At 37.2% G+C, this 16432-nt stretch overlaps 1 protein-coding gene across 1 annotated transcript in view; it reads right to left on the reverse strand.

Moving 5' to 3' along the window:
• Positions 1-3284: 3284 nt before the first annotated feature.
• Positions 3285-16432, reverse strand: part of LOC128250284 (acid-sensing ion channel 2-like) — a 15296-nt gene continuing 2148 nt past the window's right edge. The window contains exons 2-8 of the mRNA XM_089338133.1: positions 15629-16199; positions 15434-15532; positions 12124-12304; positions 10092-10148; positions 6745-6901; positions 4852-4943; positions 3285-3982 (exon numbers count right to left, since the gene is read on the reverse strand). Coding sequence (XP_089194259.1) covers positions 3846-3982; positions 4852-4943; positions 6745-6901; positions 10092-10148; positions 12124-12304; positions 15434-15532; positions 15629-16199 — 1294 coding nt within the window. The 3' untranslated portion in view covers positions 3285-3845. The remainder of the gene's footprint in view (positions 3983-4851; positions 4944-6744; positions 6902-10091; positions 10149-12123; positions 12305-15433; positions 15533-15628; positions 16200-16432) is intronic.

The raw sequence follows: 16432 nt of genomic DNA on the forward strand, positions 1-16432 counted from the left end.
GCTGGCTCGGGACTATAGCAGATGACACTTGCCTGTGTGTTTACGTGTGTGTGTGTGTGTGTGTGTGAATTGACACACAGAGTAAACAAAATACTTGATTACGTCACCAAAATCCAAAAGAATGTCTACATTTTTATGGGATTGTCACAGCTTTAAACGTCTTTGTTTATGGATCCTGTTGGATCGGTGCTAACTTGAGCAAAAAGAAAAACATAGAATACAGGATGGTCACGATTGGAATATATTTGACAGTAGGTGTTCTTGATCACGAGCTAATGAGGAGGGTTCTTTATACGGTCGTTTGATCTGCTGATGGTGGTAGTCAAATCTCCCGAAATTCATACCCTATTGTCTTTAAAATGTGAAGGTTACTTTGGATAATGCAGCCCCGTTGTGAATTTTGGGCATTTTCTTTTCTCACATACACACTCTATTTGTCTACTATCATGCGTGCACGCACACACACGCACACACGCGCTCGCACGCACACACACACACACACACACACATTCTCTCTCTCGTTCTCTCTCCTCCTCTCTCTTTCTTTCACTCTTCCTACAGGTTCATTTCTGATTCTCTATTTCTGTCTCTGTTTCAGTACGTGACTGTAAATTAAGATTCTACAAAGATTTCGTACACATTTGGCGGTCACTGCATATTTGTAGCACTCCCACGGCCAAATTCATCTAATATTCTTTCTATGCGTATTTCACATAGAACATTCATCATTCTACATATATTTTACAATCCACTTCACACGAAAATCACATCACAATCACATTACTTACTCTTTAAAATATACATACATCTGATAACCAACTAACTAATGCAATAAATAATTAAAAAACGAATAAACAAATAAGTAAATAAATGAAATAATTAATTTAAGGGAAGTTACTCTAAAATACTTTTTTGTAGTTATCTCCCTTGGACGTTGTCCACATCTATATATATTTTAAATACTTTTCCTAGTTAACTCCCTTGAAATTCTGTTTTGAATAGTAATTTCCCTTTCATTCCAACTTTTCCATGGCGCATTTTTAAAAAACCTAAGTATATTCGTTGTCCCCCACTTAATCCAAATTATTTTAAAGGAATCTGATCGCGGATCTTGCACAATCTATGTGACTTACACATGAGAATACATTCATTATGGCTGCGAACTATGAGGGACTGATAAAGTGCTTTGCGTTACTTATTTACTATCTTTTATGTTACGTATTCAAATCCTGCTGTGGTTAAAATTGTTATTCATCTTTCTAAGGTTGATAAATAAAAGAACCAGTTAAATACTAGGTCGATTTAATGTTAGTACAAATCATACTAGATTTCAATGAAATTAGAAAAGAAAAATAAGATTACTGATTGTATATCTTTTACGGGTTTCAGTCATTGGACAGCGGCCATGCCGGGGCACTGCCTTGAAGAATTTTTAGTCAAATGAATCAACCCTAGTACCGTTTAATTTTTAAGACTGGATTCTTTGCCGAACCGCTAAGTTACGGGGATAGAAACACACCAACACTAGTTGTCAAGTATTAGTGGGGACAAACACAGACACAAGAGGGGATACACACAAACACACACACGCATGCACGCACACATACACACACACTCTCGCACACACAGACACACACACGCACGCACACACACACACACACACACACACACACACACACACACACACACACACACACACATTCGACAAGCTTCTTCTCAGTTTCCGTCGACCAAATCCAATGATAATACTTTGGTCAGCTTGGGTTTATCAAGGGTCTTAGTTGAACATTTACGATAGAATCGCATATATTACATTGTAATACCTGTATTTCAAGGGGCCAGCCTTGTCATATTCTGTGTCACGCTGTATCACACGATAGCAAAGCAAAGACCACATGATAGGTAAACAAGCTTCTTAACTACACAGCCATGCTTGCGCCATTTATTTACGATTTATTACAAACCACTACCTATGCTCGGAATATTTCTTCCATGCTTTAACGTCCCATTTCAGCTGTAGTTGAATCACGAAGCAGCTGTGTGTGACCTTATATCGCAACTGTCATAGAATGTTATAGCTTATTACTGTGCCTAACTATCAAGAAGTGCTGGAGTGTATTTATTTCACCTGTTTTAATCAGATTATCAACTTGTTATTTTTGTTTAGTTCATGAATTTGCATCAGATCGTGTGCCATGGGAATCAAGGGATACCGAGTCTTTGTATAAGAGACAAATACATTCTTTTTTGTCAGCAACAAATTTTTCAAAAAGACACACGCATACATACACACATGCTCATGTAAGTGTACGCATCTGTGTGTGTGAGTGTGCCTATTGCTTTTTTTATTGTGTTCCCTGTTCGAAGTAGCGTGTACTCAAAACAGAACCGATTTGATATATTTTTATTTGTTTAGCAAAATTGACAATTGTTGTCAGATCTTGAGATGGCCAACGCTGAATAATCACAGGCTGCTCACACTAAAACCCTCACACATTCATGCAAATACACACACACGCACACGTACGTACGCACATACGCACATAAAGAAACAAACAAAATACGTAGGTGAAACCGTTTATTTAATACGCAGTCATTTAATGCAGGTGTTACTACAATGTAAAATAAAGTATTTTTTAACTCGCTGTGTATAATTAATTAATCAGTTAAATTACAACGTTACAAACGAATGCAAATACATGCTAATTAGGTTTGGCCTTTCATTGAATTCTGGTTTGCGTTTGACATTAATGGCTATAAACTATCATTCTCAACTTGAGTGGAAATTGAGAGTATTTGATCTTCGATGGATCTCCAAATATTGTTAAGAGTAATCAAGATGAGTTCAATATTTCTATGCTCATGAAGAAGTATAAGAGTTTTCTATATATTCTTTTACATTCCTAGTAAGGGGACTATCGATTAAAGTATGAAGATATAACGTTATAAGATCTTAGATTATCCAGTATGCGATGTATGGTGCATACTTCATATATATATATATATATATATATATATATATATATATATATATATATATATATGTGTGTGTGTGTGTGTGTGTGTGTGTGTGTGTGTGTGTGTGTGTGTGTGTGTGTGTGTGTGTGTGTGTGTGTGTGTGTGGTTGTGTGCTAAGAAGCTTACTTTCCAACCAGATGTTTCCGGATTAACTCCCTCAGCATGGTGCCTTCTACTATAGCCTTGGGCCGATCAAACCTTGTGAGTGGATTTGGTAGACTGAAGAAAGCCCATTGTGTGTGTGTGTGTGTGTGTGTGTGTGTGTGTGTGTGTGTGTGTGTGTGTGTGTGTGTGTGTGTGTTTGTCCCCACCGCTGCTTGACAATCGGTGTTGGCGTACTTACGTGACCGCAACATAGCGGTTCGGCCAAACAGATCGATAGAATAAGTACTAAGCTTAAACATGTACTGGGGTCTATTTATTCGACTAAAAATTCTTCAAGGCTGTACACTAGCATGGCAGTCACAGTTTAATGACTGAAATAAGTAATATATATATGTGTGTATAAAATTTAGCTCTGTATGGTAACAGCCGTTTCATGATTCACTTTCGGTTACATCGTCTGACGATGCACCAAAGAGTATTTGTGTATTTGAGTTTGTGTGTATGTATGTATGTATGTATGCATATATAATAATAATATTGTTTGCTTTTATTTAAAGTTATATAAAAGAACGATTTAACCTTAATAACATTAAGACAAAGGAACATTCAATACTTCATTGAAGAGTACAGTGAGTTCTAAATTTCGGCTTACTGACCCTTATTATATATGTGTGTAGACGCGTTGACGAACACATTCTCTTTCGCAGAGACGTAATCAGCAATCAATGTGCCAAGCGTCGTTTACATGTCAGAAGACGATGTGTGGCTGACAAAATGAAGATGCAGATAAATTCAGCCAGTTCTGAAATTGTCAAGATGCTGGCACCAAGGTAAAGTCCCATTTGACCACCGACAATTCCTGGAAGATAGCAAAACATTTGACTGATAGTTACTTCAGATAATACAGCAGGAAATAGACAGAGAATAGAGAGGAAGATAATTTATAACTAATTTTAGTATAAATTATATATCACAAAGATTCATTATATACCCACATATATAAATACATATATAAATATACATACATACATGCATATATACATATATATGTATGCATGTATGTATGTGTGTGTGCGTGCCGGCGTACACACACAAACATGTATATCTATATATATCCACACAGAAGAAAAGGAGGAGGAGGAGGTTATGTACGCTAAAAATATATGTTTATAAAAGTGACATCGAAGACAGTTTACGAAAAAGGACAAATAGACATGGAACGCACCTCGTCAGTTTTGGGATCCAGAATGAAGGTTGTTTCGCTGCACTTACCTTACATTAACACTTATCTGGAAAGCTCCAGCGATTGTAAACATATGAGATGGCGGGTAGTACAATAAGAAGTCTGAGGTCTTAAAACATTGAAGGCAACAACATACGAGTGAAACGAAAACTTAGATACAAACAGACATGGAGTTACAAAATTAATGGGAAAAGAAAGTAATCTTTCGAACTGGCATAGAAACAAAGAAAAAATATGTTAGCGCAAATGGAGGATAGAAAACAGCTCTCGTCGGAATACAATTTGATGGATAGAAAGAAAAAATGCATAATGGGATGGGAAGCTGCATTACTAGCAATAAGTGAGGAGGCTGCAAGAAGAGAAAAAGTGAAAAGGGAAGAGAGAAGTCTAAAGAGAAATAGAAAGACGAAGCTAGTATGGTGATAGTGAGAGGAAATCTCTACTGAGGAGAACAAAAAGGATGTGTGTGTATGTTATATACTTACCCATGATGTTTAGCAGCGTGTATTGTGGTACCTGCATTATTTCGTGATACAGCAATGTTTCGAAGAAAAGCCTCACCTCCAAAAAGCGTTCTCTTATAGAAGAAAGAAAAAACAACATAAGGTATTAAAAAACTCTGGCGATATTGAAGTGAGTGACACCAAATTAAGTGGTTTGGAGAATTTAGATATACCTCTTTTAAGTCTAAATTCGAATCCTCTTCGTATTTCATATCATATCCCAGGTGCTACTAAATAAGCATTACTACACTGCACACTATGCGATCGATTACACTAATCTTATTATGAAGAAATATAACTTTTTGCTAATGTAAGAAATTTTATAGATACAGTCACCTCACCTAAGATTAAATTGCATTCATTTATGAGTTCACTTTTGTGAGAATGATGTCAACAGTTCCCCCAAATTTCAGTTAATCAAATAGTTATAAACTATCCCGCAGGATAATATGCAGACTACTTTTAAATTTACATCACTTCTTTACGGCTACGTTAACTATACTACGTTGTGGTTCTTACAGTTAGGTGAACTGTATAGTATTATGGTCAGATAAATTCATTCGTTCTTATTTTCCATTTCATTTTAATCCTTCCAATGTTATTTGAATTAACACGAAAAGTACTTTTATTGCAGTGTTTTATTGTGATTTTGCAGCTCTATCCTTCATTTTACAACTCTTATTTATTGTTTTTGAAACCTGATTAACTTTACCGCTTTCCAGATATATGACGATGGAATACCAAGTATAAAATGTCGAACACATTTATCTAGCAACTGATTAGTATTTAAATACAATTCAGAGGTAAATGAATTGTATCTCATTGCGTTAGTTTCTTGCTACTGAGAGAACTGGACTCCACATACAGAATCAAAATACATATTTAAAATGAATCTTAAGGTGGACTATATTTTCCTTTCCTAACCAAAGTTTAACAAAATATAAACATCACATTCAATAGCATAAACATATTATACCGATAAACATGACACAAATATTAAGAATTACCTACAACACATCCATAATGCACAGCTACATTAGATAGCAAAACGATTCACAAACACACGTATATGACTTACAGGCAACACATTTGGATTTGGTTTACCGAGAGAAATAAGAGACGATAGTTTATAAACAAAACATCACATCCATTATAAATTACAATACATTCCAGGCTGCCAAATTCTTTACAATAAGCTATACTAAAGATGATGCTTTTCGTTATACGCCTTTGGTTATTTTACCCATTAGCACTTCTGTCACGGCTTCACGAACAAGGTCATGTGGTCGATGAGGTACTTTCTCTTCGCGGTACCCTTGCTTCGTTGAATGCGAATTGTATTCGTTTTGTTGATTTTGTTTTCGGTAACTTAACTTTTCAGCTCATTTCCAAATGCCTTTATGATTCTTCTCCTTTCTACAGATAGAGTTTCTTTGGCTGCTGTAGCTGCTCTTTAACTTATATAACTTATGCAGTCTATCTTTATATTTACGTGCTGATGCGCTGGCTAGTATAAGGCTATGTAAACGAGACTTGTCCAAGTCTTACACAAAAGAATCAAACACAAAACTATCTTGATTGTGAACCGAAATTCTTAACAGCATGACAATACCAGCCCTCAACGTGCATGAAATATCCTACATGTAGGAAAATGTAAATGTGGATCACATCTAGTCCGTCATTCCCCCGACACCTTCGAGTCATGCATATGTCTGTTTAAGTCTTATCTGGGATTAAGAAACTGCAGTAAGATACAATGACACCATCGGCAGCACCAGTAACAGCAACAGCAACAACAACAAACCAGACAAAGAAAAAAAACATCAGAGGAGAAAACCCCACAATGGCCACTTCTTTCACTTGATCTCAACTTACCTGGGTTGTCCAATGAAACTTGACACGTTCATCAATATTTTGTTGAAGAGATTCGAAGGGTAGTGAGCTGATGAAATTTGAGTTTGATATTGAGCGAATGTGCAAGGTGGGAGGCAGTTACACTTACGTAAGATGTCTGGGTCACTGTCAAATTTAGCTGAAGTAACAGTGTAGTCATTGACCGGATGAATAAGAAGAAAAGATGAAAGCATGGAGACAATGTTAATGACCATTTGTTATATCACTGAAGTAGATGGGTATATGTACACCCTTCACACACACGCACATACGCACGTATGCAGACGACTATCTTTCTATTTATCCCCTTACTCTTTCTGTGTATCTCTTTCTGTCTATCTGCCTCTCTCTCGCCTCTCTCTTTCTCTCTCTCTCTTTCTCTCTCTCTCTCTCAAACAAAGACACACGGACATAGATATTTATACACACACACACACACACACACACACACACACACACACACACACACACACACACACACACACACACACACACACACACACACACACACACACACACACACACACACATATATATATATATATGTATAAAAGATAATAAGAGTGAAAAAACTACAGAAGGCTTGTGTTACATGGTTAAAGTATATATTTAAATTATGTCAGAAAAATGTTAGAAAAATGTTAGAAAAATGTTAGAAAATCTTTTTGGTATATAAACATTGTATTTTGAGAAATAACCGGTTTCGTGTTGTCTTTTCAAATTTCTCTACTTCATTGTGTCGTGTTCGTTGGAACGAACACGACACAATGAAGTAGAGAAATTTGAAAAGACAACACGAAACCGGTTATTTCTCAAAATACAATGTTTATATACCAAAAAGATTTTCTAACATTTTTCTAACATTTTTCTAACATTTTTCTGACATAATTTAAATATATACTTTAACCATGTAACACAAGCCTTCTGTAGTTTTTTCACTCTTATTATCTTTTATACATCCAACCACGTGCTTTCACATACAAACTTTCTCACCTATATATATGTATATATATATATATATATATATATATATATATACGACTGGCTTCTTTCAGTTTCCGCCTACCAAATCCACTCACAAGGCTTTGGTTGGCCCAAGGTTGTTGTAGAAGACTTGGGGCCACGCAGTTGGACTGAACGCGGAACCATGTGGTTGAGAATCAAGCTTTTTAGCACACAACCGCTCCTGCACCTACATATATATATATATACACATATATACATACATATATATATACATACACACACACACACACACACATATATATATATGCACACACGTAAGGCGACCAACGTTGAAAGTAGTGTTTAAGTATGTTTTATATAACAAATAAGCTGCGTGTGTATGTGTGTGCATATCTGTGAGTGTATACTATGTATGTATGTATGTATGTATGTATGTATGTATGTGTGTGTGTGTGTGTGTGGGTGCGTGTGCGACAACTCTAGGGTTGCTGGCGCCTAGGGTAAGCTGGACTTCGGTCGTGGAAGTTTTTTTGTCTTTTTCATGCTTTCCTTGGCGCCCCCTAGCACATGGCTCCCCGGGCGTCTACCCGAATTACCGGTACCTTGAGTCGGCCCTGTGTGTGTGTGTGTGTGTGTGTGTGTGTGTGTGTGTGTGTGTGTGTGTGTGTAAACGTATATTTTTGCACATAGCAGGGTATCATAATCGATTCTCATTTTTAAAATATTCTTAACAAACGATTTGCGAGAACCGGTTGTTCAGGACGTTAAAATGTGAACCGGTTGTTAACATTCTGTTGGATTCTGAATAAAGACTTTCTCAGAAACTTTAAGATAACAATAGCGTCACAAAGTCAAATGAGTTCAACACCACTTTATTGAGAAAAACTGTTTAGCTTTAAATGCTTCAACGTGAAAGTCAACTATTATGTTTACTTCATCAAATTTATTTATTTTAATATAGGTTTCAAATTTTGGCACAAGGCCAGCAATTTCGGGGCAGAGGGTAGATCGATTACATCGAACACCCAGAGCTCGACTTGTACTTAATTTATCGATCTCGAATGGATGAAAAGCAAAGTCGACCCTGGTGGAATTTGAACACAGGACGTGAAGACGGATGAAATGCTGCTAAGCATTTTTTCCGGCGTACTAATGGTTCAACCAGCTTGCCGCCTTTATTTCTTATTTTAATATTAAGTTTAATATTTTCAAATTCCGTCGAGGTCGATTTTGCCTTTCATCCTTTCGGATCCGATAAAATAAATACCAGTGCAGCACGGGGGTCGATGTACTCGACTTATCCCTTCCCCTGAAATTGCTGATCTTATGCCAAAATTTGAAACCAATATCAAGTTTAATATTAAGTTTAATATTTTCAAATTCCGCCGAGGTCGATTTTACCTTTCATCCTTTCGGGTCCGATAAAATAAATACCAGTGGAGCACGGGGGTCGATGTACTCGACTTATCCCTTCCCCTGAAATTGCTGATCTTATGCCAAAATTTGAAACCAATATCAAGTTTAATATTAAGTTTAATATTTTCAAATTCCGCCGAGGTCGATTTTGCCTTTCATCCTTTCGGGTCCGATAAAATAAATACCAGTGCAGCACGGGGGTCGATGTACTCGACTTATCCACTCCCCTGAAATTGCTGATCTCATGCCAAAATTTGAAACCAATATTAAGTTTGACATTAAGGTGGTGAGCTGGCAGAATCATTTGCACGTCCGTCGTTATATTTCGAGTCCAAATTTTGCCGAGTTCGACTTTGCTTTCCATTCTTTCGGATTCTATAAAATAAGTACCAGTTGAAAATGGATCAATTTAATAGGCTTAGCTCCCTCCTTCAAGCCTGCTGGCCTTGTGCCAAAATTAAGTTTAAGTTTAAGATGGCGAACTCAAAACACGGGCGTAGCTTGGTTGACAGTAGGCTCCGATTTAGCACGGTGGGGATGACTCTCTCAAAGCGCCGGCTGTTGAAGACTCGGTAGCGAAACATCGATGTCCATCGCTCTTGAATGGGGTCTGGGGTGAGTTGTCTCACCTGTCTGACTTTCAGAAAGAGATAGAGATAGAGAGAAAGCGAGGAAGATAGATAGATAGAGTGACAGGGAGAGAGAGAGAGAGAGAGAGAGAGAGAGAGAGAGGGAAAGAGAGGGAAAGAGAAGAGAAGGAGGTAAGAGCGGGGTTGGAAAGAGAGGAGGAGGAGGAGAGGTAATGGAGAGAGAGAGAGAGAGAGAGAGAGAGAGAGTGGAGATATGTGCATACCATACGTTCATGTCTGGTTGAACACCAGTGTTAGAGAAGACGATAAATTGAAAAGAAAAGAGAAAGCGCATGACTGTAGTCAAGATGTACTCACCTACAACTCCCATTCGACAATTCAACAATTGTCTTCCTGAACATGTTGGTCCTTCACCTGCGAGAAATATATGAGAATCAAATGAAGAGAAAGAGAAAAAGAGAGAGGCGTTGAGAGAGAGAGAGAGAGAGAGAGAGAGAGAGAGAGAGAGAGATTGTTGCTACTGATATAATTCTATAGGAACTCGTTAAACGCTCAGGTTTCTCTTCTCTTATCTTGCATTTGTTTCAGTTACTGGACTGAAGCTCAGCACTCACTTATTTTGTATAAGTCTGGTTCTTATTCTATCGATCCCTCTTTGCCGAACTGCTGAATTACGGAAACATAAACAGACCAACACCAGTTGTCAAGCTGTGGCGCGCGGGAGCAGGGAAGACACACAAACAAAAATGCATACATATACATGCATATATGCTCCAGCATGGCAACAAACTCTGGTTCAAACTGATAATATATATATATATATATATATATATATATATATATATATATATATATATATATAAACCATGTTGGCAAAATAACATAGTCTGCCATAGACACCTGTGCTTTGGTTCTTTCTTTCTTTTTCTTTTCTCCCCTTTTTTTGTCACTTTTGCTATGAATTAAATTAATGAATTCAACGGGATACACCGTCTGCAAGTAGTTGGGTTCAGCATATTATCCTCCATTTTCTAATTATATATATATATATATATATATATATATTTATGATGGGCGCCTGGCATCTGGAATAGCTTCAAGCGCTCACTGCTCTCTACCAATCGGGCAACTCGGTCGGTAGAAGTTTTACGGTTGCAATATATAGAAATCTAGTGGCAGGTAAGAGCGATGACATTCTTGGAGAAACTCTAGGTGTGGATGATGTCGAACTAGCTGATCTATTTCGGAGGACTTTCGGGACCAGTACTATCATGGATAACTTCCAGAAATCTCTGGCCTGGCAGGGCTACCGAGGAGCACTGTTAGTTCGAGATAAACTCTACAGGTACAGAAGCGCTGTCAGGTAGGACTGTCCGAGATGTGCACAGAAAGACGAAACCGTTGTGCCTGCACTCGTACAATATCCGAGTATTGCTGACTTGTGAAGTTATGCCGAATAGCTGTTATCAAGTATAGGACGAATATGACATCGGCTGAATCCATCGCGTGGATCACCCCCACCACCCACCTTTAACAAAGCAGAGCAGGTGGTGCTCCTCTGTCTTTTCTTCCTCTTGCAGTCTCTATGTACAGTTTTGATCCTTGGTACCTCTGCACTTACGCTTGAAACTCTTCTGCTTATGTAGCGGCATTCCTTTTTTTCTTCTTCCAGATACTCGTACATTGACTCTGCGAGTATTTCCAGTCGTTAACTTCCACATTAGCGGCAAACAGAACATCGGCCTGTAATTGTCTAACGTGTTGCCTTTCTCGATGTTTTTCAGGCACCGCACTATTATTATTATTATTATTATTATTATTATTATTATTATTATTATTATTATTATTATTATCATAATAATAATAATAATAATAATAATAATAATAATAATAATAATAATAATAATAGCTCAGATACCAGGAAACCCCAAAATGGCTGAAGTTCAAAAGATAGTGCTCATGGGAACTGCCCATATCCTACGTAAAATACTGTCTATGTGATCTCAAATTCTAAAGCAAACACATAATTTTCTTATGGTTTCTTAAACATTCACTTGAACAAAACTGTACAAATCCAAATATATGGTACCCTAGGCATAACACCTACATGAACTTCTAACTTGTTGTCTCTTGAGGTCTCTGGGTGAGACTTGGATCCAACTTGTACAAATGCAAAACAAAAGTCAAACATAAAATAATAATAATAATAATAATAATAATTATTATTATTATTATTATTATTATTATTATACTCGTCGTTGTGTTGCTATGTGTTGTTGTTTGTGGTGGTGGTGGTGGTGATGATGATGATGATGGGGATGATGATGATGATGATGATGATGACGATGATGTAGCGGGGGATCATGTGGTGCTTGAGGTTATCCCTTACCCGGTTCATAAACACTGTGGCAACCACATTTGTTGATGATGAAGTCTATGCGGCATTCTCTTACGCATGCATTGTAGCTGTAGTGCAGATGGTATTTCAACTTGCGAGGTGGAGAACGTGCAGTAGTATCCAGGCAGAATGAGTTTGGGAAAGCTTTGTATGGCCACGCCAGGAATTTATACTGAAAAAAGATATAGAAAGAATAAGTGGCTTCCATACCATTGCTTAACATACATATATACATGCATGCATACATATATACGTACATACCCACATACATACATACATACATACATACACACACACACACACACACACACACACACACACACACACACACACACACACACACACACACACACACACACACACATATATATATATATATAAATAACGTCGACCACTGACGTTATTTTTAAAATGTACCTTAATCCCCTGAGATTGCAGATAATATTTCTGAATCTCTTTGATTCTTTAAATGTGCTGGCCCCCTGATAATTAATCGATATTAATTAATATATTAATATATGACTAATTACCAGATCTTATAATAATATATATATATATAGATATGTATGTATGTATGTATGTAATATATCTTTCTGATCTTCAGATTTTTTCAATATGATAGGCCACTGGTTTTAAATTGATATTAATCAAATTAATATTCAATATTTCCCCTTTATGATATATATATATATATATATATATATATGATATGTGTGTGTAGGTCTATGTATACACAACGCATACACCACTACGATTCCGCACACATATATGCTCATATAATTCATAATGTAAAAATTGTAAAATACACATATAGTTTATATGAGGTGCATTCTCTGATGTACAACTGTATAACTGAAGTAAACTCTTATGATGTGTTTATTATATCAACAAGTGACAGCTTACTCGAGTCTCGTCAAGGGGCTGGTCGCGTTCAGCTGCTAGGTGACACACAAGTAAACTATCAATTTTAGACATAAGTACATTCTCTCTCTCTCTCTCGCTCTCTCTCACTTTCACACACACGTACACATGCATACGCTCACACGTTAAAATGCACGTATCCATGCAAATAAACATTCGTGCAAGTAAATCCACACCTATTCCTATTTATTAAAATAATAATAATTTCTTTATTAACCTCAAGGGTTTACATTAAGAAAAAAAATCATTATGGACAGTACAGGACAAAACAAAGTGTGTGTGTGTGTGTGTGTGTGTATCCTTTTAATATTTGCAAGAGGTTGCACCTCTGTTGGTTCAGCTACCCCAGGCAGGACGGTCCTGTGCTTGCATTTCCCAAGTATCGGGTTTGATCTGAAGGCGCTCACGAATTCATTCATATATTCACAGATCACTGGAACTGTTTTGATTCATACAAAAAAGGCTTGTTCTATTCTTAATAACCATTCTTAGTGAACATCACAATGAAAAACTTACACGTATACATACATGCATCCAAAAATCTAATCAGCTCAATCGACTGGTTGAATAAGCCGTTAGGCAAAACTTAAAATCCCTGTCAAAAAGAATTTTTCAATCTGTACTCCATTGTTGAGTCTATTATTAGTAAATGTTACGTTATTCTGAGACTTGCATTAAAGTAATAACCTTAATGTGACGTTTACTTTCATCTAAGCAAATAACCATCCATCCTACAATTTATCCGTCCCTACGTACGTAGGTACATACATACATACATACATACATACATACATACATATGCAGGAGTAGTGTGAACAAAGAGTGACCAAAGAGTGACCAAAGAGTATTAGTGTATTTTTTTTAAAGACAGGGCAGTTGATGCTTTCGTATAACAAGTGAATACTCCACAATAATTTTGAAGTACTATTTAGGGTACTCGTCTCGACTATAGAGAAAATATACGCCATTTATAATAAATTCAGCAAAGACCCTAACACCACTTAGTAGTTTTCACAGAAACAAGGATATCAACAGGCTCTGTCTCAGAAAATACGGAAGATAGTGGCTTATAAGAGCCCAAACATCCGTGTGGTATCATATTGTATCACATAGTCTGTACAATGGAAACAAATACTTTTAACAAAGTGCTTAAAAGTCATCTTGAAAAAAAAAAAAAATGAGAACTCATCATAAATATCCTTTGTCTTGCAATTATTTCACGCTACTTCGGGACTATAAGAATCAATCCTCCTCATCAACGAGCTGGATTTTAACTATCATCAGTTTGTCAGTCCACCTTACGCACGTTTTCGCATCTGTAGTACTTTGCTCGGTGAAAGCGCGTGGCTTAGTGGTTAGGGTATTTCACTCACGATCATAAGGTCGCGAGTTCGATTCCCGGGGACGCGTTGTGTACTTGAGCAAGACACTTTATTTCATGTTGCTCCAGTCTTCTCAGCTGGCAAAAATGAGCTGTACCAGTAATTCAAAGGGCCAGCCTTGTCACATTCTGTGTCACGCCGAATCTCCTTGAGAACTACGTTAAGAATATGCGTATCTGTGGAGTGCTCAGCCACTTACACGTTAATTTCATGAGCAGACTATTCCATTGATCGGATCAACTGCAACCCATGTCACCGTAAGCTACAGAATATCAGTTAACAGTTCGCCTTCAGTATATTTTTTAATTGATTATGTTTGTCAACAGCCTTCATATCTCCCAGAACGGTTCAACAGCATGTGGCCTGTGGTTTTCAGTTCCTTTTCTGTATTCCTATTGGTATTCATCTTTAGACTATGTTGTTTCTGCATCCCGATAACCTGACTGTTACATGGCATGACCAACTAGTCGCATTAACTTCAGGTTTGTGACGAAATTTTCCTTGTGGTCTTTAAGTGTTATATGTGCTTCGCATTTTGCTATGTATTGCATATTCTTCATTCTATCATTAGGTCTTGATGATACTTCGTATTAGAAATGAAGGCTTCTTCGTTTCTGATATAAACACGATACGAAGACCTCAGGATATTCAGTAAACACCCTTGATGGGAGATATCCAATGTTATTGTGATTTTTAAAGTTTTCTTCTGTTACAACTACTCACACCACTAAAAGCGCTCACGCCACCACCACAATCATTCATACCACCCCTCGGGCCAATCACATCATCACTACAGTCGTTCACGTTATTGCCACTAGGGAAAAAAATTGTTAATATCACCACTGCCACTAACACCAGCGTCACAATCACCACCACCACAACCACCACCGCTACAATCACCACCACGCCGCCACCACTATAACCAGTACTATCACCGCCGTCGCCACCACCACTACCACCACCACCACCACCATCACCACCATATATAGTATACTCACACTAAGAAATTTCAGGTTGACTCTTGTTGCAAAACCAGGCGACACGAAAATTCCTTCCCTCTTCGCATCGGGTACTTCTTGTGGATGATGTAGTAAGATCTGTAAAGTATAGTTTCTCTGTAATTCACTGCATACGTCATTTATTTCTTTTAAATTTCTTCCATTTATTTATTTAGTTTATTTATAATTACTTACCTTAACACCAGAAGCCATGTCTTCATTGTAAATGTAAGTGCTTTCGTTGATGTAAAAATAGAGTACTAACCCAGTACTGCTACCTGTGTGTGACGTGTACAGCGGTCCGTAGAGTTCACTGTAGTTGGCGCTGTTAAACGTATAACAGATACCCAGTTCTGTAAAATTTTCAGTGAAATTCTTCGAACATTTCGACTTCAAATACTTTCCTTCCCACAGACATCCATATAACATCGAATTTAAATCGGGGCTGATTTGACGCACATAGCTTTTATTCATGGGTAGTTTGAAAGGTAGCAGTGCAGGGTCATCCCAGTTAATGAGAGATTTGCTCACATTATCATCAACCTGAGTGAAAGCTAGAAAGTACTGCTCCAGTTTTTTGAATTCTACCTTCGTACGATCAACCGGGTTTAAATTGCACAATGTGACAGCAGGGAAAGGCAGCTTTTCGGCAAATCCGACATTGATTCGGGTGAGAAGCGGGTATTGGTAATATTCAGTAAATATGTCTGCCATTGAGATAATCATGGTAAATGTCATGCAGATGAGGGCCACAGACCATACCACTCTGAAAGTAAGAAAAACAGAACAAAGCAAAATGTATGAAGATTCTGCCTGGTATTATTATTATTATTATTATTATTATTATTATTATTATTATTATTATTATTATTATTATTATTATTATTATTAAGTGAGAGAGCAGTGCATGCCATCAAAGTGACACTGGGGTAAAATATACGAAGCCCAGTATACCCATTATGACTACCCGTCTGATAAGGGTACACCAGGCACATCCAT

The sequence above is a fragment of the Octopus bimaculoides genome, chromosome 20 (assembly GCF_046866305.1).
Source record: "Octopus bimaculoides isolate indiv1 chromosome 20, ASM4686630v1, whole genome shotgun sequence".
In the NCBI taxonomy this organism is placed as follows: Eukaryota; Metazoa; Mollusca; class Cephalopoda; order Octopoda; family Octopodidae; genus Octopus; species Octopus bimaculoides.